Genomic DNA, 26,843 nt, shown 5'->3' with positions numbered 1-26,843 from the left:
CCAATGAAGCATTTGCGCGGGGGAAGGAAACGTCAGAAGACTGAATCAAGATAAAAAAAAAATTGGGAAAAATAAAATGAATTCAAGAGGTATGAGTCATCCGGAATAGAATCAATCTAGCCTTTTTTGGACATGCGAAAGAATTTTGTGTATAGCTAACAAGATAATCGATTAGTTGCACTTATGTAATCGTGAAGGTAGCCGCATACACTGCTTAACGGGAATCCCTTGGCACTCGCACCGAACGATAGAAGAACTGTAAGAGACAGAGGCAGTCCTAGTCTCGAAAGAGGAACCCCAGATATTGCTTTCTCTGAACCGCGAACCGCCGGCAAGAGAGCAGAAAATGATCGATTGATTCAACTTGCCCACATGATACACAAAGGTTTGTCGCAGCGAACCCGCACCTGCATAAGTACAAGTTTAAGTGAGGTATTCTACATCGCAGGAGCGTCATGGACACTTCACAAAGCCTTGACTTACACCACCGGATATTCCATGGGTACTTTAGGTGTTGAAAGTCCACGGTATTCAGTAACGGATCACTCAAAGTGGCTGAAATATGTTGAAACCGCTGGAAACGTGAAGCTGCTAACAGAATGAGGTGAGGGACGGGATATATTACAGGTGCGCTGAGAGCTGACCTTGCCAATAAATCAGCCACCTCGTTAAAATAGACGCCTGAATGCCCAGGTACCCAGACCAAACGGATCTCGCGCACTGTGCTCGGAACAAAAAACCTAAGTGAACGAGTCAAGAAAGATTTTTCCGAATTTTGGAGAGAGACAATAACTGAAAGGCAGTCTGTGAGAATAAGAACCCGTGCGACATGTCTGGGAATTTTGAGAAGAGCCAAACCAATGGCCAAAAACTCTGCGAAGAATATAGGAGTATAATCAGGGATACGAACGGAGTAGCTCCAATCTAGATCCTGCGAATATATGCCAATCGCCGCCTTCTCACAGCTGCCGGAGGCATCAGTGGAGAGAACAGTATGATGTGGAAAATTCTGTAGGTGTTCAGAAAGAAGACCATTTAGGGTATGTGCGGGCATATGCGAGCTATGCCGGGCACTCCTCCTTTTCCTCCAGTACCCGGCGCGGCCGCTGCACGGCGATCGGCTCCTCGACTGCCAAAAAACACGAGCTCTCATTAATTCAGTAAAAGTGCTTTCGATCATTAAATTCTTCTTCCTCCGCGTCTAAATTTTGTGAGGGCGCTCGAGTTGCCGTTTTGCCCCGGTCTGCTCTGCGTGCTGGCGTGCGCGCGACTCGGGACGAGCACGAGCCGGACCTGGGCACGGGCAGTGGACCTTTGGATCCTGTGTTCCACCGGCGCTGAAGATCGGCGCGCTCGTCAGCTCTACCGGGCCCCGCCTTTGGCCTTCGGAAGCCGCAGCTGACAGGCTGGTAAGGACATCGCTGCGCTGACAGTATGTAAGTTGCCGAAACGCAGGGACTGATGTTGGCTTCTGACACTTTAGCGTCAGTTAATTCCTTCGGTCGGGCGGGGAATGTGCTTGAGGGACCCGTTGTCCGTCTTTGCTGGTACATCTGTTGCTGCCGTGTGGCGGCTCGAATTTATAGCTTGCTTATTTCGAGCGTATAGTGCATTCGTCACTACTTTTCGGTGTCCTCTTCGCTGAAATGCGAGAATGGGTTGTGCGTTTATGCAGAAGTCTCAAACATTCGAAATGGTTTCGAGGCGGCATGACCTGCGGATTATGTGAGGGGAGCTTCGAGGAATGACTCGACATTTCACCGCGACGCCTGCTTCACTGGTTGACTGCGCGCTGATATGAGCTTTCCTTTTCAGAAGCCAGCATGAAGAACCTACTGCAGAAGGAAGAAAAGAAAGAAGAACGTGAGTTCCTGACTGACTCTGTTTCTCTGCTGATGTGACATCGCCAGAGGCTGACGCTATATCTTGCGCAACTGGTTTCGCCCCACGGTGCAATCTTGGCTTGGCTTGCATAATTGCTCATAGTGCCTCTTGCTTTGCTACCGGCAGCAAAATATTGCATTGTATATTTCAATACGTCTGTTCCGATATGTCATCATAATTACCACCACCAGCTCGACTAGGCCCAATCCAGGGCAAAGGCCTCTCCCATGTCTCTCCAATTAATCCTGTCATTTGCCAGCTGCGGCCACTGTATCCTCGCAAACCTCTGAATCTCATCCGCCCACCTAACTTCCTGTCGCCCCCTGCTACGCTTGCGTTCTAATGGGATCCAATCCGTTACCCTTAACGACCAGCTGTTATCTTGCCTATTCGCATTGAAGTGTGAGTTGTAATTGTACGTAACTGTTTTTGTGCAGCTGGTTCTCACACTAAGGCATTCAAGTGATATGGCAATGGTATAGGAACCAGAATAATGTCTTGCGCCTTCAGCAGCATTTGTTTCTGAGCGGAAAAGAATATCTCGCCGGGCAAAAAACTAGATGCGATGCATTTCTATGCTCCTGGCTTATACTGTTAATTAATAATAATAATAATAATTGTTTTTTCGGGGAAAGGAAATTGCGCAGTATGTGTCTCATATATCGTTGGACACCTGAACCGCGCCGTAAGGGAAGGGATAAAGGAGGGAGTGAAAGAAGAAATAGGTGCCGCAGTGGAGGGCTCCGGAATAATTTCGACCACCTGGAGATCTTTAACGTGCACTGCCATCGCACAGCACATGGGCGCCATAGCGTTTTGCCTCCATAAAAACGCAGCCGCCGCGGTCGGGTTCGAACCCGGCTGCGTTTTTATGGAGGCAAAACGCTATGGCGCCCGTGTGCTGTGCCAAGTCTTCTGTATACGGATTTATAGTCGTCTCTAAATCGGCCGTGGAGGGTGCACTAGCTTTCCAAGCAAGTAATGAATGCGCGAAAAGTATGCAGTACAGTTGTGCGTTTCTTTGCGCGAGTCACATTCTCTGTTTGTTCGCGAGAACACAAACATTAATAGGCAAACTTAGCAACTATAGTTTTACCACAGCTGAAAACGCATTAGATATATCGACATCGGCAGCCACTTTTCGCTGGGCGCGAAAAGCACAGGTCAACGTACGTGGTGGTTCTAGCATTTGTTAGTCAGCCGTCCTACATTATGTGGCGCCCATTTAGCCGGCAGCCGCAAGTACACCGCAGGTACGCCGCTCTAATAGCCAAACTTATCATGCCTGTTGACAGCAACTAGACTACGGTTCCTTGGTGTGAAGGCACTTTCGGTTGGAGGATTTCGAAGAGAGACAAGTTTTCATAGGGTGGATGTTACTGCACAAATGCGGTACTTAAACGCTCGACCGTAGCCGCAGTGTGCAGTTCCGCAAGCCGCATGTTATCCGCATTGTGACGTCATAACTGACGTCACAGTGGCCGCTTTTGGCGCCACTTGTACCCCCCGTGTAAGCGGTGGAGCGAACTTTCGGAAACTATTATGTTTCCTAGTAACCGAAAGAAATTGATCTGCTCGATCTATATGCACAAGTAGCTTTCGGTTCTATGCCGCTCCACTCCTGTTATTTTCAGTGGGATTGAAAAATAATCCTTGTTAATTATTTCACCTTGTGTCATTGTTTGAGCAGCTATTATATCACGAGAGTACGGCTGCCCTGACAGCTTCATCCAATATTATAAAGAACGCTCGGTTTATACTAAAACGCTAGTATTGTCTCTACGCCTTAAGAAAACTATTGTTGAGGCATTCATCTCCAGAAATACTAATATAGGGGCGCACAAATGAGCCTCGAATGCATGCACGGACGGCAGTCGTCGAATAAAACCACCTTCCATGTAAGGTTGTATGTGGTTTAGAGCCATAAAGTACTGAGGATAGAGAATGTGGTTCAGCTGGCAGCAGAGGGGTGCACCTTATGTCTTCGTGTGTGCAGCCGAGCAGGCCGTCCCCTGCGACCACAGGACGGCCTCCCGCTGCCTGCTCAACCTGATGCCCGTGGTGTCAGAGACGGTGAGCGGCACGCTGCTCAACGGCACCTTCCTGCCCGACATCTGCCTCGAGGTGGTGCACGACCGCGCCTTCTCCAAGCTGCCCTTCGCCAAGATGGCGCTCACGGTGGTCTTGTTCGCCGACATCTCGGGTGAGTCCACACGTGTGCAGCGCGAACACGTTGCTAAACTGGGCTCTATAGTGGCTCTCATAGTGGGTGGATGTGCACGAAATCAAGCACGTGTTTAGTCTCCTGTCTAATGGCTTATTTCAGTGGGCGAGCAGGTGCCTTACACCTGGCGAATTGTAGTGCGTGCCACTGGATGAAGGGTGAAAGTGCTTTAATCCAGTGGCAGAACAAGAGTTGTTTCGCTCCACCGGGAGCAGTCTAAGCATTCCATGCTGTACTCTCGTAAAAAGCAAGAGTTCGGAGGAATTTACGCGACATTAAAGTGTCATATCCTCGCTGTCTCGATTTTTTTTCGGCGGCACAAAAATGGCGGCAGCAAAGCATGATCGGCCCGCAGTTGGTATGAAGATGAGTTTGGTACCTCAAATTCTATTCTATGCGCTGGCTCATTTCCTTTTTCTCGGTCACTGGTAAAGAATTGCACAGGCGCCAAAGCATCGGCGCTGTCGAAAAATCCGGTGCGCAATCGTCAACTCCGGTGGCCGCGGTTCCGGAAAACAGGGTTGATGTTCACGTAGCTAGCAGGCACGCAGAGAATGATGGGGAAACACACGTGGTCCGCGGAATGCTGCTCTCGGAACCCAGTTACTGCTTTAGCGGGGGAGATCAAGTGCTCCTCCCTCCCTTGGTGTGCTTCTGCTTCATACCCATCTTCTTCAATAACCATCATCCTCTTCAATAGACGTCATGGAGGAAGAAAAGAGGAGAGGCGGATACCACCTGCTCCCCCTCTACTTGGCCACCGTCTCAGCGCGCTTGCGCATGCGCAGCAGGAAGTGCAGCAGACGGCGGCGCTGAAAAATTGAAAATTGTTTTTTGAGGAAAGGAAATGGCGCGGTAATTGTCTCACTTATCTCGGCGGACACTTGAACCGCGCCGTAAGGGAAGGGAAGAAAGTGGGAGTGAAAGAACAAAGAGAGAAAGAGGTGCCGTAGTGGAGGGCTCCGGACTAATTTCGGCCACCTGGAGATATTTAAAGTGCACTGACATCGCACAGCACACGGGCGCCTTTGCGAAACGTGGCCGCCCCGGTGGGGATCGAACACGGGTACACCGGCTCAGTAGCCGAGCACTCTAACGACTGAGCCACCACGGCGGGTACGCCGCTGCGCCCAGCGTTACTACTGGCTGCACCGTCGGCCAGAGACTCCCAGCAGTCTTTGCGAAAACACATGACTTCCGGCACACTTTTTGACGTGTAGCTCAGATAGCGAGGGCCTCTTCTGTGTTTTGCTTCCTCCGTAATAGACGTTTATTCACTCACTCATTCCTCCCTGCTCGCCTCTGGTACTGTTGGGCAATGGACTGCACCGTAAACCTGAGGTGGTGCGAACGCAGATGCACAGTTGCAAAAGCATGACTCTTTTTAACTTCTTCAATAGAAGTTAGCAATTTTGCAAAGGCTGAATAACATAACTGCGAATTGTAAGTAGCATAAGTGGCTCGATGGTAATCCTCTCTCAGAATTTTGGTTTGACATGCAGACTGAAACTTAACACCCACATGATTCGTACGCTTCAGACACGCTCTGCATACACAGCTTCGCACTTCTTGAATTCCTTCCTGTACCAAACGAACCAATGTCAGCGGTTTTAAGCTGACTGGCGCATGTTCTTATGTTTCGTTGCTGTGCTGCCCATACGTCCAGGGTTCACCGCGCTCACCGAGACGTACTCACTCACTGGCGCTCTCGGCATTGAGGCGTTAACCAGGACACTAAACCACTTCTTTGGACACATCATTCAACGTACGTACAGAACATAGTCTAATTATTTGGTTGATGGGTCAAGTTGCATTCCAGTGTTCATGTTTTCCCGCGGTTACTTTTGCGCAGATATTTTCTCTGCCGGAGGAGACATTTTCAAGTTCGCCGGTAAGACGAATGCCCTCTTCCTTGTTTATCAGTCGGACCAGTGTAGAATCGGTTGTACATTCTGCGAGACACGTACATTCTCTACGCTTTCCCAGAACGCAATATGCATGCATTTAGAATGCCGCAGTAATTCGCGATTCTGAATTCACGCAATTCTGGGTCACCATGCGTCCTGCATTTAAAAAATTAAAAAAAAATGTGTCCTGAACTCTTTGACGTACACAGTTCTGACGTTTGCCGGGCGCTTGTCTCGAATTCGGCAGGCGATGCCCTGTTCTGCATCTGGAAGGTTGACGACGACGGCACGCTGGCCGAGACCATCCAGACGGTGGTGGACTGCAGCCTGAACATCCAGAAGAACTACGGCGAGTGGCCAACCTGCATCGGGGTCACCCTGCGCGTGAAGATCGGTGAGCGAGCTCGTCTTTGGCCATCGATCCCTGGCTGATCAGCGCGCTCTAATTTCGCGACCTGGCCACAGCTCTCTCTTCTCCCCGAGGGCCGATCTGTGAGAAAGACTGCGGCGCTGTGCGCTAACGGGTGTAAAATTTTATTGCGCGGAGCGCTTATGTACCCTGCCGAGTAGAACATGCTGTAACGTTCCTGCAGTGAGAAGAAATACGAAAATTGATCAATAGCAATACATTTATTGCACAAGGAAGGGCTTGACAACCAAGGAGATCGATAGTTCCTTTTTTTAGTGAGCTGTAGTGCTCCTACGAACTTTATTGCCCTAGTGAATCCCATGCTTTTGCAGTTAGGGACATAGCACTGAGGTGTTTGCGTACCTTTGAGCGGCGCTACATGGCTCGCGTCATTCTGCTTCCTCCAGAAGTTGGCGTCGGAGCTTTATACCGTGAACCAATTAATTTGGACGATGCTTGCACAGCAGCGCGAGTTTTGCTCGAAAGGGCGGGATTTTGGTCTTCATTCAGCCACTGAATGATCCAGTGACAAAGAAGCAATATCAAGTCAGGGCAGCGTGTGCGGTGTGAACACTATTTGGCATTTGGGGACAGCTGGGAAGTCTCTCGAAAAAAAGCTGTTGGAAAGAGGGAATTAGAGGTGACCGTTTCACATTTCCACTTCTTACCTATATAGCACGAGTTTGTCCGAGTTAATATTTGTCCGCTTACGTTAATATCTCTGGACTTTTCTTCACTTCGCACAAGCTGCATTTCGCCTTTTGAGGCTGCTGCTTTCCACTACTCCCCCGTCGGTGGCAATGCAGTGTTCAGTTTCCATGCATCGTATATGATGCAGTCGCGATGCTTCCGTTTCCACGTGGCCAACGTACGTGTGAAGTCCGCCCCGTGGCTTTCGGTTCACCCCGCAGGGATCGCGACGGGACTGCTCGAGTACCACTTCTTCAACGACGAGTACGACTCCGTCCATTACTCGGCCAGCGGCACGGTGGTGGAGTACGTGCGCAACGCCGAGATGCTCTGCACGGCCGGCGACACCATCCTCACCACCGAGGCCTGGCGCTACCTCGAGAGCAAGGGCATCCACACCCGGTACACCTACACCGCCCTGCCCGAGGACATGGTCAAGGTTTGGTTTGGTTTGGTTTATGGGGGTTTAACGTCCCAAAGCGTCTCAGGCTATGAGAGACGCCGTAGTGAAGGGCTCCGGGAATTTCGACCACCTGGGGTTCTTTAATGTGCACTGACATCGCACAGCACACGGGCCTCTAGAATTTCGCCTCCATCGAAATTCGACCGCCGCGGCCGGGATCGAACCCGCGCCTTTCGGGCCAGCAGCCGAGCGCCATAACCACTCAGCGCCATAACCACTCATGGTCAAGGTGCGCCCTGCTTAATCACGTCTCACCTGCCGCTCTAGGTGCCAGTGAACGAAACTTGAGGGACAGTGAGGACAACTTCATCCAACTACTGTTCTATCATTAAATATTGACTCTGGCTCTTTCAGGGTATGATGACGTTATTCTATCGAAAAGGAGTGGTTGCTACAGTTTTGTGCTGAATGGTGCGGTGCAGCCTATCCTTTAACACACCTTGCGCTTTTCTTTCTAGAAGCCCGCTTAACGAAGTAAGGCCAACAATCTATAGTATCGACGAGTGATTTGGAGATCCCATGTGCCCACAATTCTTGCGCGCAACTTGCTTACTGTTCTCGTTCTCTGCTATGTTCTCCGTGTGGAACAGCCATCTTGTAGGTAACGCTGTGCGAATTGCGATGCACTCTATGGTAAACTTCTAGCCTCTACTTAAGTGCATTTAGTTGCGGGGCCAAGCGCATCGACAGAGGTAGTTCGTGCTTTGGTTCGTGTTATAGACGGCTTCACTTGCTAATTTATTAACGCGCCTTTCACTCTAAAAAATATCGGTTCACTGCTGCCTGAGGGCCTAAATGTTTCTTGTGTTTGTAGCGTAGTGTGTGTTCCACGTCAGAAACCATTGTCAGGACTGGCGGGGCTCAGCTCTCTATAGAATGGGTGCTTCGTGTTCATGAATATTCGTGCAAGTTGATTGGACAACAGCCAATGCATAAACAGAAAAAAGAGACTCAACATGTTTAGGCAGTTTCATTCTTCCCTTCCTTCTTGTGAATGTCTATACCTTGTTTTAGTTATTGCTGGGTAATTTCTTTAGTTCTGCACGAATTATGTACTTCTCGTCTTTTCTTGAACGCAGTGGCCAAGTTCTCACGGGAGCGGTATATGCGCGAATATTCTACGTATCTAATGAAACCGCAGCTGTAGCCGAAAAAAGAAAATACTGTACCATGTCTCCACTGCAGTGTCCTTTGTTGCCTGTGGTGTTACTCCGGCACATAAATACACGTAACCGCAAACTCGTTCGTTCGGAATAAACAAGCACATTTGTTTTATCGTCGACAGGTACTGTGCTTTGACCCAGGCGTCACGGAGGAGGACAGAATGGCATTCACAAGCGGTAAGGCGACCGGCCCTGCACCTAAACGGGAAACGAGGAAGGGGGCAGAATATACTCACGGCTGCGGAACAGGCAAAGCATCTCACTCTGTCCCACGCTTGCAGCCTTCACCGGTGTGCGGCCCGCCCTTTACGCGCTCAACTTCGAAGACGCGCCTCTTCTGAAGCGCTTTATCTCTCCTGTGGTCGTCAACGTGAGTGTCCCGTTTTACGTGGACTATGCCGTGAATTCGCTGTGTGGTGCCTGTAATAGTAACCGGGGAGAAATCTGCAAACACGAGAGCAGGAACTGGGCATGTAAAATATCTAATTAGGAGGCTAAAATGAAACGAACTTCACCTCATGTAGAATTGTTAGGAAAAGCGTGGCGTAGCGACCAAGTATAGCGAGATCTATAACTAGCCTAGCCTTGAGAAGCCAGCGATGAAAAGTAGTCCGGAGTAAAGAAATAGACGAGTTAGCAATTAACGAAGGGAAAAGTACAGCAGTTCAGGACTTTGCTAGACAACATATATTCCGCTTTGACTGAGGGAGACTACACTATCGCGTAGAGGCGGTGAATCCGAACCTCGCCAGTATAATCACAGCGCGGGCAATTGAAATTGAATGTAGGGAAGATATGCAGGTTACTGACAAGTTTACCCAGGAAACAAGGTGCCTTATTGCAAACGTTGTAGCATGAAAGAATACGAAGTCGCGTTAGTGAAATGTACATTGGTGGCACATGCAATGTTGGATATTCGATGGCCCGTTAATGTAACAGGGTAGATTATAAGGAAGGGAATACGTTGAGGGGATGGCAGTTTGTCAGGTTGACAGATGGAATCAATGTGAGAGGCCTTTGTCCTGAAGTCGACGTAAGCGGTCTGAAGAAAGAAAATGTTGTAACTGCGATGTAATACCTCCCTGACCAAGCCGCTGCCTTCTGAGCGCTACCTGCCCTGCACCGTCACAGAGGCTTGCGAGCAAACAAGTGAGTCTCTCCTGAAGGGTCCTGTTTCTTGATTGCGATCCTGGTTTTCAGAGAAATCGCGCGAGCGTTGTTATCGCGGAGGTTCGGTAAACAGCAGAAGGGCACTGCCACAGGTGGGACCGGTACATAGAGTGCAGTACTTATGCCTTCCTTAATTTGTAGAGGAGGCCTTTCCTTTTCACATTCTTCTTGCCTACTGGCGTAAAAAAAAAGTACGAAAATCCGCCAATTTCACGTGGTAGACATACTAGCTGACATTCTCCCCTACACACAAACCCACGCGCTTGAAAAATAAAGACGGTGTGGCACTTCTTTCAGATCAAGACGCAGGAGGAGCTCATCTTCCTGTCCGAGATGAGGCACGTCACAATCGTGTTTGTCTGCATGCCAGACTTCATCGACATCGATCTGCCCACACTCTCCGCGCTGTACAGAATTGTCAGCGCCGCCCTCAAGGAGACGGACGGTAGGTGCAGACGGGGCGACCTGCAAGGCGCTTGCTTAAGTTGTTGCGTGCGAGCATAACAGCGTACCGAACGCGTAAACAACTCAGAAACCCAGTTTGATCGCTGGAACTTTTGCGCAAAAGCAAGCTGTTCTTACGGTGCTTTCATTTTGGCCTTTACGCTAGGTGTCCTCAACAAAGTCATCACATTCGATAAAGTAAGCTCACTCGCTCCTGTGTCCAAGGACGCGCACTTTGCTCATTGGTTGTCGTTACTCTCTACGCCTCGGTCGTTGACTGCAACTGTGCTGCCCCCTCGTGCGTTCTTCCCGCAGGGCTGCTCCTTCCTGGCCGTGTTCGGCCTGCCCGGATACAAGGGCAAAAACGAGACGTGCAACGCGCTCATGTGCTGCAACAAGCTGGTGCACGAGGTCAGCGCCATGAACATGTGAGCACGTCTCGCTCGTATTGCGCCCCTTTCGAGATGCAACCTTAGGCCGACTGTGAGCGCGATGTAAAACAACTTTCCTCCGCAGCAAGGTGACGGCGGGGATCACCTCAGGCATGACATTTTGCGGTATCATTGGACACCCGCTTCGCCAGGAGTACACAGGTGCGTCGTGATAGCCGTAGAGCGGCGCTGTGTGCGTTTCCCATGTGCGCGCCTCTCATGCTTACGCGGCCACCACTGCAGACTTTGTTACATTTCACATGGCGGCAGCGAACAAAGCAGTACGCCAGATTTATGCACAGGTAGGTCGTCAGTGTCATGAACCTGTTTAAAATTCAAATATTTTCTGGTAGGATGACAAAGGGTAGTGCAGGCGCGGGCCTTTCAGTGGTGAATCAAATATGCTCTTTGCGGATAAGAGGTTTTAAATGAAATAGGTTTTCAAGGGGCTTCAGAGGGGAGGGCTCTGCATTAATCTAGACCGCCTGAGGTTTTTTTAACACGCGCTCATATCGCACAGCACAGGGGCGTTTTCGCATTTTGCCTGCATCGAATTGCAATCCGATCCCACGACCTTAGCATCAGTAGCCGGATGCCAAAACCACTGAGCCACAGCGGCGGGTCTTTAAATGAAATAAAAATCCCCTTATGACAAGCTATTTCCCATCCTATTGCGACCCTGTGGGAAAGCGCACTTCCCCGCTCCTCTGCGTCGCATGACCACGCACATGGCACAGTCTCGAAAGTGCCGTACTCCTCCGGCCCCCTTTCGATAAGGTCCTTCCTGGGCAGCGGGTAAACGCAACATACCTTGACGATGATGTCGCAACCCCGCGTAAATCTTCCACATAATTATCGTTGCACTCTGAATACGAATACGCTTGAATGGAAGTAAAATGGAGTAAGCTGTCCTTAAGGACACTCCCTTTTATAAAAGGGAGTGCGCTAGAGGAAGACAGCTTACTCCATTTTAACGCCTTTCTGCTTAGAGTGTGCAGAGAGAGGGAGTTGGGCATGCAGAGTGAGTATCGCGTGCCCGCCCTGCTTGCAGTGATCCCCCATAACTATCGCTGTAGAAGGAGGGAGTTGGGCATGCAGAGTAAGTATCGCCTGCCGGCCCTGCTTGCAGTGATCGGCCGCAAGGTGAACCTGGCCGCTCGGCTGATGAGCAAGTACTCGGACTACCTGATGGTGTGCGACGAGGACACCTATCAGCGCTCGGTGCTCCTAATGGGGCCCAACAACTTCAAGGAGCTCGAGTGGCGAAAGCTCAAGGGCATCGAGCATATGGGTCGCGTCTTCCAGGTCAAGATCACCACCGAGGAGTGAGTATGCACTTCTAACCCCTCCCTCGACTCTTGATCGATCGTGCACTTGGATCTTGTCCCTGGACTGCTATGCGTGGACAAACTCTGCTCCACTCATATTGACTGTTTAGATATCGATCACGCCTCGTTCTCTGGACGCGGCCCACAGATAATGTGAGTGCCCGCGAGATCTCCCATCGGTGCAGGCCGCCACAGCGAGGTCACAAATTTTTCACACTTTTAAATGGCAGCTTTAACTCTGCCGTTCGGGCTTGACTTCAAGAAAAAATGAATGTGGATTAGCTCAGCTAATCCAGGATATACAAAGCGAAAGATGTCGACGTTCACTGTGTTCATTGGCGTTGGCGTTGACGATGTTCTAGACGGCGATGGCTTTGAGCAAAGGAAGGGCGCATAACTGGCTCCCTGGATAAGCGGACGCCTCATTCGTGCTCTGATACATCTGGCGGTGTTGAGAGAGAGATGTGGCCTGAATGCATTAGCGCTGACAGCGTTGTGGCTGACATGCGGCACTGCAGCTAAAGCTAGGCCGCAGCGTTCATTTGGGGATCATTCTCTCGCGATCAACCATTAACTGCATGCCACCTCCCAGGGTGGCAGGGAGGGCGCGCTGCCTATCCAGTGTGCGGAACGCAATCAAAGCAGGCTTTTGCAGTTGGACACCAACGCCACATACATGAAAGCGAGATTGAGGTCCCCCTGACCCACGGAGCCGGTTGCGCGCCTTTCCTTTTGTGAAAATGAATGGCCTTTGCAAAGTTGTCAACGCCAATGAACTCTATGAACGCCGTCGGCTCACTTGTTTTGTTTGATTTTTGAGGAAAGGAAATGGCGCAGTAACCGTCTCACCTATCTCGGTGGACACCCGAACCGCGCCGTAAAGGAAGGGATAAAGGAGGCAGGGAAAGAAGAAAAAGAGAACTGAAAATTGAAAGTTGGATTTTGAGGAAAGGCACGACGCTGCGCAGCGGCGGAACACCTGTGGCTCGGTGCTACTAGTGGCGCATGCGCAGTAGTGGCTAGGGAGCGAGAGAGAGAGAGAGAGAAAAAAACTTTATTGGCGCCAAAAATTGGTCGATTCAGAGGGACCCGGGTGTCTTCATGTTGAAGTTCCGAGTATTCCAGGGGTGGTGCCCTTATTCCAGGGCCCCACTGAGTCTTGCTACCTCACACGCATGCTGGACCAGTCCTTTTTGAACCGCCAGCACGCTGCTGGTGAGCAGGCTCTCCCACTGTTCCGCATTGGGCTCTTTTAGTTTACGGAATGAATAATTGTTTTTACACTCCCATGTAATATGGTATAAAGTGGGGGTTGCTCCACACCACTTGCATGTGTCCGCGTACTGGTTCGGAAACATTTTGTGAAGTATGTGTAAGTTATGAAAGCTTCCTCTTTGCAGTCTACGCCAACCGACTGCCTCATATTGCGTTAATAGCTGGTGTGGTGGAGGATACGCTATCCTCTGTCCTCTGTAGTGATTTAGGATTTCCGCGTACGATGGTTCCACCGTTGTGGTGGGCTCAGGGTCACTTGATGTATCTGCTCGGTTGGTAAGCTCGCGAGCTAGATCGTCGGCCCTCTGACTCCCAGTCACCCCGGTGTGCCCGGCACCCAGAAAATTTTATGCTGAATTTCTTTGTTCGGGGGTCCCGCCTGGAGGATGATGCGTAGCGCTCCCTTGCTGATCCTACCATTAGTGTAGTGCCTGCATGCTTCTTTGGAGTCGGTGATTATTGTGATCGGTTTATTTCTGCGGTATCCTTCAGCTACTGCTAGCGCAACAGCAGCTTCTTCCCCCTCGGATACTCTGCAGCCGCTCTGTGATATACTGGTGACTAGGTCCCCTTGATGGTTCACCACCACCGATACTACTCTGTGTTCGTGTTTCTGTTCCATCGATGCAAAGCCGCATCTGTGTATACTACATTTGTTTTTTCAGCTAAGTGCTTTTCTACATATCTGCGGCGAGGCTTGCGTTGTGACGTCATGTGCCTCCTCGGAGTACCGCCACGGCGAAATCGCAAGTTCGCGGCCAGTAAAGCTTTCGCTTGAAAAGATGAATACATGTTCGCAGCACAGGATGAAGTGGCTTTTCTGCAACACAATAAGTAACGGGGACATGTGTCGCGAATTGGTAGCGCGTGCCCGACTTTACGAAGGGGAACGCTATAGCGTGCAGATTCGAACAAGACAACAAAGAGATAAAACAGAACAAAACGAAGCCGTGTTTATAATTTAAAGGAAAAGAGCCGATACGAAACGAAAACATAAACACACTCTCAACACGCGTACAACACTACAGAACTAAACAGTTCGCCAGGTACTGAGCGTCCCAGGTGAAGCGGGGATGCCTTGCAGACAGGGCGGACGCGGGTGGATGTAGTGCGATGCGTCGCTGGCGTTGCGTCGGAGAAAGCGGCGGAAGGGAGCCAGGTGGTGGTAGGAGCGGAGAGGAACACAGGGAGACGCCGGTGGACTCCCGTCAGCAGCCCGAAGAACTTGGCAGCAACAGAAAGAACAAGCGTTGCCGAGACCCGTCGATGGCGGCCCGAAACGCCAGAGGCTTAAAGCAGGCTATCCAAGGGTGTCTTTAGGCAGCACGGACCCTCAATCCATCGGCTGCCACCTCCACACTTGCAAGGAACGCAGGAGGCTTGCGTCGATGATCCAAGGGAGTGAGTCACGGCAGCACAGACCCAACGTCCGACGGCTGCCACCTCCACCACGCTTGAATGACACGAGCTCCGCTGCACTGTCTCCATGCACACCTCGGTTTTCTGACAAGTCAGCTCTCTGCTCCTCGTGCTCGCCACGCTCTTCGTCGCCGTCGCCTCACACACGCCATTAGCACACGCGTAACGCTGGGATGGAACGCGCAGCGCTCGACTGTCGACACGCCACTGTCGGCGCACGTACCGCACTCAAAAGGAAAACGTCGTTCAGAGGCCGGGTGAGCGGACGCGCTTCACATGCGCTCCGCAAACTTGTCCTTTACGACCGGATTTACTTATCCCAACCGTCTGAAACTAATGTCTTCAACCACCGCTTCTCGTCAGGAACCTGCCGATACCAACCTTTCCCGATTTGGACCACCACATCAAGAGGCAAGTCCATATCTTTTCATCACCCCGCTGCGCTGAGGCTAAGCCTCGCGGCGCAGCAGCCGCCGATACCGAACGCCGCTAGAGACGCAGCTTCGCGCTCCAACCATCGGCGCGTCGGTTCCTCGACGGCGGCATGGGACCCATTGTAGCAGAGGGAGAAGACATATCTCCCTCGGAACTTACCTCTACTAACGACTGGCAATCAGCGCACGACAAGCGAGGCTCCAATCGGAAATCCCCTCCCACCGGTACTCCGAATCTGCCTCAAGCCCCGGCCGGGCACCGGCCGCCGCAACTGTCTTCCCTACGCCACCCCAAGCTCCCCATCGACGACCATGAGATCATCCTCCGTCCCCGTGGCGGCCTCAACCTTCCGGCCGTGAACGGCGTTGTGCTTCGCGATGCCATTCTGCAAGCAGCCTGCCTCGGACCTCAAGAGGCCAAGCCCGACACAGTCATCATCAACACCCTCCAACATCTCATCCTCACCAACACTTCCGACCCGCAGCGCAGACTCCGCTACCTCGACATCAAGTCCATACTGATCAAAGACACCGCCTACGACATATACTCCTACCAAGTGGCACTGGAGGACTGCACCCGCGGCGTGGTCCATGGGGTCCCTCTCGACCACTCATTCGGAGACATCAAGGACCGTCTCAGTCACGAGCGGAACCCTCACATCCTCGAATTTAGACGCATGGACTCGACAGAGCCCATCATCATCCTCTTCGAACAAGACTGGGTGCCCAAACACATCTACTACTCTTCTGTATTCTATAGGTGCGACCTGTTCAAAACGAAGATCGAGCACTGCCGTAACTGCGGCGCACTCGGCCACGTTGCGGATGTGTGCCCGGCTCCCAAGCAACACCGCTGTCCCGCACCCCATACCTCGTCAAAAAGAGGTACGGGATGCCATGCGAGCCGCCGAGGCAAACTCCAGCCAGACTCCCACCAGTCAGTGTCCGCCTCAACACCGCAGCCGCTCCACGACCCGCAAGCCCCAGGCCCCGCAGCTCACATCGAAGTCCTTTCCAGTGCTGCAGCTTGCCGCACCAAAACAGCCGTCCGCCCCTAACAAGCTCAAGGCACGGTCCCGCTCCTGGACTGGAACCAGGCCACCACCACCTCCAGTCCCACCGAGACCACCTGCCCAGGCAGCCGGCCGCTGCACCAATGAGGTGTGGTGGGCAGGCGTAGTTTCCCAGAACTCCACCAACTCCCTCTATGAAGACCTGCTGCGTGTCCGCGCGCAGCTCGCCTCCCTCATAACCACCAACCTCCACCTTCAGGCACAGCTGCATGCCCACCAGCAGGCCCAAACCCCTACCCAGCACCAGCGTCCCCGGCCGCTCCTACCCCCACTCTTCCACCGCCACCTCTCCCTACTCGCGAACCGCCGACCAAGAAGCGGGCCGCAACACCCACTACTTCCCTGTCCACACCAACCCCGATCGAGGGAACGCCAGTCCTGCTTCCCAATTTCGAACAACTCATGGAGGCGAGAATTCAGGCCGCGGTGCAGACGGCCATCCAGGCCTTCACAAATCGATTCGCGAACCTCACTACCCGTCTAGACGAATTTGCTCTCCAAATTGACGAGCGATTTATGGAGCAAGAGGCTCGCCACGCGACAGCCTGTGCTGCCGTGCGGCTTAAAAAGAAAGCCGGGCTCCACACTTTCTTTAACTCCTCCACGGCAAACGACAGCTTCAGTGATGGCGAGACCACGCACTAGCCTCACCATCTGAAAGTGGAACTGTCGAGGCTTTGGTTCCAAGCGGGGGCTGCTTTACCAGTTCCGAGCTCGGGCAGACGGCCCCGACGTGCTCGCGCTGCAAGAGCCCTCCAAGCCTCTCACCCTACCCAGCTGCGTGCCCATCGTCCCCTTTTCTCCTACACGCCCTCGGGTAGCATTTATTTACGCCGTGCGCTCAGTACTATCTTCCACCCCTTAGACGTCCCCGAAATAGATCATCTCCTCATCGAACTCGTACTGCAGCGCACTCGGGATACTAGTCTCTTTATCCTCAACGTATACAGCCACCCGAAGTGCCCGCGGCACGACTTCGACCGACTATTCACGCTTGCTAAGCGAGCCGCACACAAATGCCTCCTCCTGACTGTAGGGGACTTCAACGCCCCGCACACGGCCTGAGGCTACACAGCCGACACCCCCAAGGGGCGCAGGCTATGGCTCGCAGCTCAGCAGGCCGGCTTCTCCCTTCTCACAGACCCCTCCACCCCTACTCGCACCGGGAACATCGTCTGCGCAGACACTACTCCTGACCTCACCTTCACCCACCGCCTCCCTCACGCTGCGTGGCGTAACACCCAGGAGAATTTGGGTAGTGATCACTACATTATCGAGATTCTCCTACAAGCAGGCCCAACACGCAGACCCTCTCGTGATGCTACCATCACGAAGTGGGACTCATTCCGCCCTTCCCGAGCAGCCTGCACTCTACACACCATCTCAGACATAGCTACTTGGTGCGACCAACTCCAGCGTGACGTCCGCGCCGTGACTCGCCAAGACAACCTCATTGTGCTTTCTGCGAGTTCTTTGTTTTATTTTTTTGTTGTTGTTGTCCTATCGCTGCCTGCTTTGTAGGGAGGCTGCGGGCTTCAGTCAAGTCGCTTGTTGTCAAGCGGCTTTTATCCGCAGTCTCCCCCATCACTGATGGAAATAAACAAGTTATTATTATAAAGCTCATACACACATCCGAGGCCTCCCCGCAGGAAGTCCTCGAGGAGCTTCGTGATCTCTACTTCCCCGCATCCCCGCATATCCCTCCGCAGACCACCCTGACTACACAGGCTCCCCTAACGACCTTCTCGACCAACCGATCACCGAGGCGGAATCGAGGGCAGAACTTCAGTGCCTCAACGCGTCCTCATCTCCTGGCCCCGACGGAGTGCACAACAAAGCACTCCGCAACCTGATTACCCCTCCTTCAAAGCTCTAACCGACTACTTCTACGAATTCTGGGTGCGCGGCGCCCTCTCAACTCAGTGGAAAGACGCCAAAGTAGTCTTTATTCCCGGATCCGGCAAACCACTTCTCCCCGCTAACCTCCGTCCCATCTCTCTTACGTCGTGTTGTGTGGGCGAGATCATGAAGCGCGTTCTCCAGTCCCGGCTCAGCCGGTATTTGGAGAACAACAACCTTATGTCTTCGAGCATGTTTGGTATCCGCCCGGCCTTGTCCACCCAGGACGTCTTTCTACAACTCAAGCGCCACATCCTTGACTCCGCCGCCGGCGACGCCAAGGCTATCCTCGGCGTCGACCTAACAAAAGCTTTCGATAACGTTAGCCACGCAGCCATCCTAGAAGGCTCCACGCCCTAGGCGTAGGCCCGCAGATGTACAATTACGTCCGCGATTTCCTCTCCGAACGAACAGCCACACTCACTATGGGCGACCACCGGCTGTCCGGTGTCTCACTGGGAACGCGGTGAACTCCTCAGGGTGCTGTACTGTCCCTTATCATCTTTAATATAGCCCTTCTCCAACTCCCCCACCAACTTGCCCAAATACCCGACATACATTTCAGCCTCTATGCTGACATCACTGTCTGGGCTAATCGAGGCAGTGATGCCGACATGGAACACAATCTGCAGTCCGCCCTCAACATCATCGACTCATACGCTCGCTGCACGGCCTAGCCTGCTCCCCTTCTAAATCAGAACTCTTCTAACGCCCGAGGCCGCACGACCCCGCCAACTCTCTCATCTCAATCACTCTAGGAAACCACCCCATTCCCCTGATCTCCAAGATCCGCTTTCTGCGCCTCGCCCTTCACTCCCACGGCGCCGCGCATGGCAACACCATCCATATTCTCCAGACCCAAGTCCAGCAAGCCACCCGTCTCATCGACGCGTGGCGAACCGGCGCTCGGGTCTGCGAGAGCGGAACACTCTCCGCCTCAACCAAGCCTACATCACGAGCCGCACGACGTACTCATTCCCCTACCTCCCCCTAAAGCAGAATGAGCGGGACCGCATGAACGTGCTCCTCAGGAGCTGCACGAAGGTTGCCCTCCACCTACACCCCAGCACCTCTACTACTCGGCTCCTCAACCTCGGTGCCCACAACACGTTCGAGGAGCTGGCAGAAGCCACCCTTACAGCACAGCTGACTCGCCTGTCGAGTACCGCGGCAGGCCGCACTCTACTGTCAGCTAGGCATCACCCCGATCACCCATCCTACCGAGGGGGTTCCCCTACCTCCAGACCTACGCTCCCATCTCATCATCCTTCCAATCCTTAAGAACATGCACCCCGGGTACGACGGAGAACGCCGGACAGCCCGCGCCAAAGCCTCGCACAAGCTCTACGGCAACAGTCCCGAGGTGGCCTACGTGGACGCGGCAGCGTACTAGTCGGGCTCCCGCATGGTTCTCGCCGTCGCTAATACTCAGGCCCGACTAATCGCATCAGGATCCGTCACCACAGACTCATCGGAAATTGCAGAGGAAGCGACCATTGCACTCGCTCTCATCTCCACCTGTGCCACCAAAATTTTCTCCGACTCAAAATCCGCCCTATCCAATTTCGCCAAAGGCCTGATATCCCGCACCGCGACTCGGCTTCTACACTTCTGGCAGCCCACCCACCCCGTAATCCTTATCTGGACCCCCGCACACGCCGGCCTCCCGGGTAACGAGAAGGTCCACTCCCTCGCCCAAGGTCTCACTTTCCGGGCCGGAGTTGGACCACCTCCAACATCCCAGGAGTGTCTGCTTACGTTCAAAGATATTCTTAACTACTACCGAGATACCCGGCGTGTTTACGCACCGCCAGCTTCCTCCCTAACCTTAACCCGGGCCTCCCACTGGCGCCTACTCCAGACCAGAACAGCTCCCTACCCTGTTCTCCTTCATGCCCGCTACCCCGATCAATTCCTTTCCGATCAATTCCGCGTCGATGAGACGGGTGGCTTGCTGGACTTGGGTCTGGAGAGTATGGATGGTGTTGCCATGCGCGCCGTGGGAGTGAAGGACGAGGCGCAGAAAGCGAATCTTGGAGATCAGGGGAATGGGGTGGTTTCCTAGAGTGAGTGAGATGGGAGGGTTGGCGGGGTCGTGCGGCCTCGGGCGTTAGAAGAGTTCTGATTTAGACGGGGAGCAGGCTAGGCCGCGCAGCGAGCGTATGAGTCGATTATGTTGAGGGCGGACTGCAGATTGTGTTCCATGTCGGCATCACTGCCTCGATTAGCCCAGACAGTGATGTCAGCATAGAGGCTGAAATGTATGTCGGGTATTTGGGCAAGTTGGTAAGCTCTGCGGAAACCGGGAGGCTTCCTTCATGTCCTCCTCACATGTCCTACCTTCCCGCACCCTCCATCCCCAACCACGGCGGAGTCATACTGGGAGACTCTTCTGGCAAGCTCCGCTGCTGCTGACCAGTGGCGGATAATTACCGACGCCCTGAAGAGGATAGCCCTCCAAGGGCTGTCCTTTGCCCAGTAAGGGCAGCTCCCTAAGGACTGCCTCCTGCAATGTTAGGGGGTTTGCCCTCCTCTATATTTGGCAGTAAATGTTTCCACCACCACCACCACACTCAAAAATCCCCTGAGAATTTGTTGTGCACCTCACAACACCCGCCGCGGTGGCTAAGTGATTAGGGCGCTCGGCTACTGATCCGGAGCTCCCGGGTTCGAACCCGACCGCGGCGCCTACGTTTCGATGGAGGCGAAACGCTAAGTGGCCCCGTGTGCTGTGCGATGTCAGTGCACGTGAAAGATCCCCAGATGGTCGAAATTATTCCGGAGCCCTCCACTACGGCACCTTTTTCTTCCTTTCTTCTTTCACTCCCTCCTTTATCCCTTCCCTTACAACGCGGTTCAGGTATCCGCCGATATGTGAGACAGATACTGCGCCATTTATTTTCCCTAAAAACCAACCAACCAACCTCACAACATGTTAACTCGGCCAAAAGAACACTGTGCTATCGTTCTTTAAGGCTATTAACGTGACAGTATTTTGGATAGATGATTAGGCTTGGTGGGGTGACATGTAGTGCCCTGTTGGGTGGGGTGAGATGAGGCCCACGAACTGGTTTGCAGATGCTTTTTTGCGCTTTACAAAAGAAAAAGAATACAGTATTTCAATACATCGCACATGATTGATAATCTTCTAATGGGCACCGGTTATACACAACCAGTCAAGATCATTATTCTCAGCATCTTTGTGCAGCGGAGGCCTTTCGCTCATGGACGGGCAAGAGCATTGAGCAGCATACCTAATGCTCGCAATTAAAGCAGACGCTTTTCTGGTTGAATGTAAAGGGACGAACACTTTCCGTTTAGTACCATTTATTTGCCATTGCGATCGGCTGGCCCCATTCACAAGGCGCAACCGCGCATGTCCAGTGTGTTGCCACAGACGCAATACCCTCTGGTCTGCAGGGAGGTGATGGACGAGATCGCTGAGTTTCCAGACGTCATGATGGGCATGATCCACGAGAGGGAGGTGGCCGACAGCTTCCTCACGGACTTCCTCACCAAGCGGCGCATGCCCAAGCACATGCTGCTGCTGCGAGGGGAGACCGGCTGCGGCAAGAGCCACCTGCTCGCGGTGACCGTCAAACTGGCCATCAAGAGGGGATTCAAGTGAGGCACCGCTGCTGGGCACCACTCGTTTCCCAAGCCTCCGTTGTGGTGTCCAGCGCAAACGTTTTGTTCTTTGTGGTTGCGTTGGCTGAACGGGTGTGCATGTGCTGTGCTGCTGGGTTTGCTACAGTCGGATACAACTCAAAAACGAAGCGGCTTTTCGCCGTCGACGGACCCCCTTCCAGCCAATGGCGTTGGCCAATTATCATGACCCTGCTAGCGTGACAATTCAGGGAGTGGCGGTACAATCCCTTACAAAATTTTTTGGACTGTCCACAGCCTTCTGCCTATAAAGTCTATGAACTGTCTATAGACAAATCCTGGAGAACAGTCTATAGGCAATACAAATGCTATGGACAGTCATAGAGAATCTATATATTTATGGCCATGCACTTTTAGTAGACCTTTGTCTATGGACATTCTACAGACTATGGATAGACAAAAAGAAATATCTATAGGAAGGCATTAGTGTCCATGAAAAATCTATAGCCTGTCTATAGACTGTTTTTATAAGGGATGGATAGATGTGCCTATATCACTGACCACAGAAGTAAGGTATTATCTCCTTTTATCCCACTCCCTGCTTTGTAACACTAGTCGGGTCATGCGAGTCAGCCGACGCCATTGTCTTGAAAGGAGTCCTTACATGGGGAAATGCCGCTGCGTTCTGAAGTTGTATCCGACGATGAGGAAGTCACTGTGCAGGCCTTATTCATGGAAAAGCCGAGTGATGTGCTCGCAGGACGGGCACCTGTCACGCCAGCGTGCGCACGATGCGGAACCCCTTCAGCTCGGTGTGCTTCCTGCTCAGCCGGCTGCTGGACAGCTACGGACTGAACCCGCAGCAGGAGAACAACACCATTCTGGACGACATACTCGGGAGCGACTCCTCCACGCCGCTTGTCATAAACAAAGGCATCATACGGCTGAAGGTAGACGGCAAACCAGCACGTCACGGGCACTCGTGGCGCTGGCCTATATTATAGGCGCGTGTGGTTCAACGTATCTAAGCGACACGTGGGAAATTAGTAAGGGTTGGACTTTTTAGTCTAAAACGAAAAAAAAAGAAACCGAAGATGCCTCAGAGCTAGCTGGCTATTGGGTAGAAGTTAAACTTAGTCGAATAAGAAAAATAATAGGCTCTGGTACCGTTGAATTAGCACAGTTTTGAGGCATTGCTTCGCTAACTTACATGCCTCTGCAGGCCGACAAGCTCCACTTACTCCCCTTTTGCTGGAAAAGCGCTGTTTAGCGTCATTAGCGGATAGGGATGTCAATTGCTTGAGTAGGTTTCTCGAGTACATGTAAGATCGAAGACAAGAAACCGTGAAAAGGGCTTACGAAAAAATGTTATGTTCTGGCTACCGCAATGGTTCTGTGATAGTTCTATCGCTGCCGGTAATACGCAGACCACGTAATGTATCCACACTCTCTGAATCCACCATAACAACCTAGCGATAGCACGATAACCCACTGCTCTATCATTGAACTTCCGTTACTTGCTTCTAGAAGCAAAGCTCCAAGTACGACCGTTTTACCTTAACAGATAAATAAACTTCTCTTGCTGACGACAAGGCTAAGGTAAACGAAGGAGGTTTTGAGCGCCCAGGAATACCATCTTACACCAGAAAAAGACCAGTAGTTCACCCATATAAAACATAATTGCGGAATCCCATCCACGAAAACTCCGCACTGCAATAAACACCGAAACAAGAAGTGCTGCGATTTCTCAAAAAGTAAAAAGCAATAATTTCAACACCGCGCTAGAGTGGGAAGCCATAGTGGAGGGCTGCGGGTGAATTTCGACCTCCTCGGGTTCATTAACATGCACCGACATCCCACACCACACGGGTTTCGTTGCATTTCACCTCCCTCGAAATCCGGTTGTCTCGTTCTAGATTAAACATACGACCTCGTGCTAACAGCCGAACGCCGCAACCACTGAGCTACGGCGGCGGGTAGAGTTAGCCTTATTTCTTTACAGAAATATTTCTGTACACTCTTATGATTTTTCTTCATTTTTTTTTTCTTGCAGAACGCGCCAACCCTCAAACTGGCGACAGCGGGCAGCCTGGCAGATGTCTCCTGGCAGAACAAAAGCTTGGCCCAGGCTAAGGACCACTTCATAGCGGTCGCGGAGTGGGTACGTTGAGGCACGCAGCATTTTGTACAGAGGCTGTGAGCTCGCTGCAATGCGGGTTTTGCGCCTGGGTTCAGTGAGTAAATTTAAGTGTGAGTAAAAAAAACGCGGTGGCAGATGGACTACTGGTAACAAATATTGGTGCAAGTATTGTGCCCAAATGACGCGTCTGTATATGTACCGCCTTCGCCACTAACCAACCAGCGTCATCGTGGCTATGACCCTGCCGGGAAAATGTCAGCTGACAGCAAGCCCAAAACGCCACGACGTATGGGTACGGGCATGATTAAACGGAGCACGCTATTCTGTTCTAACTGCAATCACACCTTCCCTATTGGAAATGAAGAAACATTGTTTGCTTATGAGAAAGTGCAACATCCACTGCCAGCGTGCACACACCATTGTTAGAAATTTCAGTTAGGCAACAAGTGAAAAATATTCAAACACTGTTGCGCGTTCAGTTTACTTTTGTCCGCACCTGTACCGCTTTAATCAACTGCGCCATGTTAGTAACACAGTTTATGGAATGGTGGCAAGTGTGTCGGTTATTTAGCTGGAAGGACTCGGAGCCTACACTCTAAACACAAGGGAGTAAAAACGGAGTAAACTGCCCTCTATCGAACACCCTTTTATGAAAGGGTGCGCGCTAGAGGACAGCCTACTCTCTTTTTACTACCATATATGTGTATTGGTGTTTGAGTGGTGTACCTGGTAGTCTTTACTACTTGCAGGGCGAAAACTAGGCAGGAACGCGGCGGCCCCATCGTCATACTTCATAAACGGTACTTGTGTCACACACGGTACTCGTGTGCTAAGGGTCGTGAAGTGGCCGTCCTCGTTATGAGCTTGCACTTATGGCTCCCTTAATAATAATAATAATAATAATAATAATAATAATAATAATAATAATAATAATAATAATAATAATAATAATAATAATTGGTTTTTGGGGAAAGGAAATGGCGCAGTATCTGTCTCGTATATCGTTGGACACCTGAACCGCGCCGTAAGGAAAGAGATAAAGGAGGGAGTGAAAGAAGAAAGGTGCCGTAGTGGAGGGCTCCGGGATAATTTCGACCACCTGGGGATCTTTAACATGCACTGACATCGCACAGCACATGGGCGCCTTAGCGTTTTTCCTCCATAAAAACGCAGCCGCCGCGGTCGGGTTCGAACCCGGGAAATCCGGATCAGTAGTTCAGCGCCCTAACCACTGAGCCACCGCGGCGGGTCCTCTTTCAATCCGCCGTGGTGATTTCATAGCTCCCAGAGGGGCGGTGAAATGCGGCAGCCCTCGTTCTTTCGCGGCGCGCAGCTATGCGGCAGGGCTCCGTGCGTCCTGGCCGTGGACGACGCCAACTACATGGACACCCTGTCGTGGGAGCTGCTGGACAAGTTCGGTCAGCTGACCAGCCAGTACCCGTGCGTGGTGGCCATGACGTCCATCCCGCACTCGGAGCGCGTCCAGCAGCCGCTCCAGATCCAGAAGATAATGGCCAAGGCCGTGCTTATTGTGGAGATCCAGCCTCTGAGCAAGGAATATATTCCCGACTTTTGCTTCCAGAGGCTGCAGATCAAAGGAATACACAACCAGATTCTGCGGTACGACCTCCTTTCAAGTTTGAAACACGATGCTCAACTCGGCAGTGTGAATTCTAAGCGTTTCTTTCAGCATTTTGCAAAGAGCGCATAACGACTTAACCGGGAGAGCTCAGCGATGCGTTCAGAACTTTACTATAGCGCTTGCATTGATCGTGAGATGATCGTGGCGCAGCCTGCTGAAGGAGTACACCAAGGGCAACCCCGCGGCCATGGTGGAGATCCTCCAGGTGCTGAAGCAGAAGGGCCTCATCCACAACATCAACTCGACCACCGTCGTCGAAGCGCGCCTCAAGCGGGAGTTCACTCTGGCCAAGGAGGACGAGCACGAGCTGCGAGAACATCGGCCGGGAGAAGGATATGTGAGTCGGCCTCCTCCTCCGGGCAGAGTTGCTTCCGAGCACCTTCCAGGACGTGCCGCATCTTTAGCTGTAGAAAAAAAAATGTCACTGGTACGCACTTTCACTTGTTCAAAACTCAAGAGTATTTGAACATTGTTCTTGCGTACACTGTGTGGAAGAAATGCAGAAATCTGAAAGTCAGCTACCCTGCACAACGAAATCTACTTCACCTGGGTGGTCTGACTTGTTTTGGGGCAGAAATTGGATGCAGCGCAAGGGACTTCTGGAGTCATAGAAATGGCGCGCGTCTTTCCTGCTCACCCCTTCGGTGTGTTGTGGTAGAGCAGTTTAGCTCGTCCCTGCCGGTCCACAGCTTGGCAGGTGCAACATGCCTGCCGCGCATTTCTAGTCGAGACGGGAGGTGATGCACCTTTGCGCGAGAGATTAAAATCGCATATTTCTAAAATCTTTATGATCTGTGTATTACCAGCTTCTGACGCCGAAGCATTGTACGTGCCTTTAATTTCCCTACAGTTGTCGCAATTGGTCCAACTAATTGGCGCAATTATTTTCACCCAGATGATCTGCGACGTGGTCGGCGAGGGACTCAAGGACGACGTACAAGTCCCCGATTCGCTTCAAGGTACGGCATTCAGATGCGCGGATAGAGCAACGCTGTTGGGAACACAGTTCTAAAACAAGCACTCCGATTTGCGCAGCCCTGACCGTGGTACGCATGGAGATGCTGAACGAGCAGGAGATCGTGCTCCTGAAGAAGGCATCCGTGTGCGGCAAAGCTTTCGAGGTGTCCCTGCTGAAACTCCTCAGCCCCACCATCACCACGGCTGAGGTGAATACAAGCCTCCGCAACTGCGCGCCGTGCAGACATTATTTCGCGCACTGTTATCCTTAACTGTGTGCTCTAG

The 26,843-nt window shown here is 52.1% G+C and overlaps 1 protein-coding gene across 1 annotated transcript in view; it reads left to right on the top strand.

The window, feature by feature from the left end:
- Positions 1–1,165: 1,165 nt before the first annotated feature.
- Positions 1,166–26,843, top strand: part of LOC144093717 (adenylate cyclase type 10-like) — a 31,380-nt gene continuing 5,702 nt past the window's right edge. The window contains exons 1-21 of the mRNA XM_077627328.1: positions 1,166–1,409; positions 1,816–1,863; positions 3,881–4,087; positions 5,775–5,873; positions 5,961–5,999; positions 6,263–6,409; positions 7,336–7,553; positions 8,863–8,917; positions 9,022–9,110; positions 10,208–10,355; positions 10,521–10,552; positions 10,670–10,782; positions 10,871–10,947; positions 11,915–12,110; positions 21,634–21,837; positions 22,580–22,769; positions 23,873–23,980; positions 25,293–25,579; positions 25,752–25,938; positions 26,497–26,560; positions 26,637–26,767. Of these exons, the coding sequence (XP_077483454.1) occupies positions 1,824–1,863; positions 3,881–4,087; positions 5,775–5,873; positions 5,961–5,999; positions 6,263–6,409; positions 7,336–7,553; positions 8,863–8,917; positions 9,022–9,110; positions 10,208–10,355; positions 10,521–10,552; positions 10,670–10,782; positions 10,871–10,947; positions 11,915–12,110; positions 21,634–21,837; positions 22,580–22,769; positions 23,873–23,980; positions 25,293–25,579; positions 25,752–25,938; positions 26,497–26,560; positions 26,637–26,767 (2,631 nt within the window). The 5' untranslated portion in view covers positions 1,166–1,409; positions 1,816–1,823. The remainder of the gene's footprint in view (positions 1,410–1,815; positions 1,864–3,880; positions 4,088–5,774; positions 5,874–5,960; positions 6,000–6,262; positions 6,410–7,335; positions 7,554–8,862; positions 8,918–9,021; positions 9,111–10,207; positions 10,356–10,520; positions 10,553–10,669; positions 10,783–10,870; positions 10,948–11,914; positions 12,111–21,633; positions 21,838–22,579; positions 22,770–23,872; positions 23,981–25,292; positions 25,580–25,751; positions 25,939–26,496; positions 26,561–26,636; positions 26,768–26,843) is intronic.

This window comes from Amblyomma americanum, chromosome 6 (genome assembly GCF_052857255.1).
Source record: "Amblyomma americanum isolate KBUSLIRL-KWMA chromosome 6, ASM5285725v1, whole genome shotgun sequence".
Classification (NCBI taxonomy): Eukaryota; Metazoa; Arthropoda; class Arachnida; order Ixodida; family Ixodidae; genus Amblyomma; species Amblyomma americanum.
The sequence above is the reverse complement of the archived record's forward strand: the minus strand, read 5'-3'. Positions and strand labels throughout refer to the sequence as shown.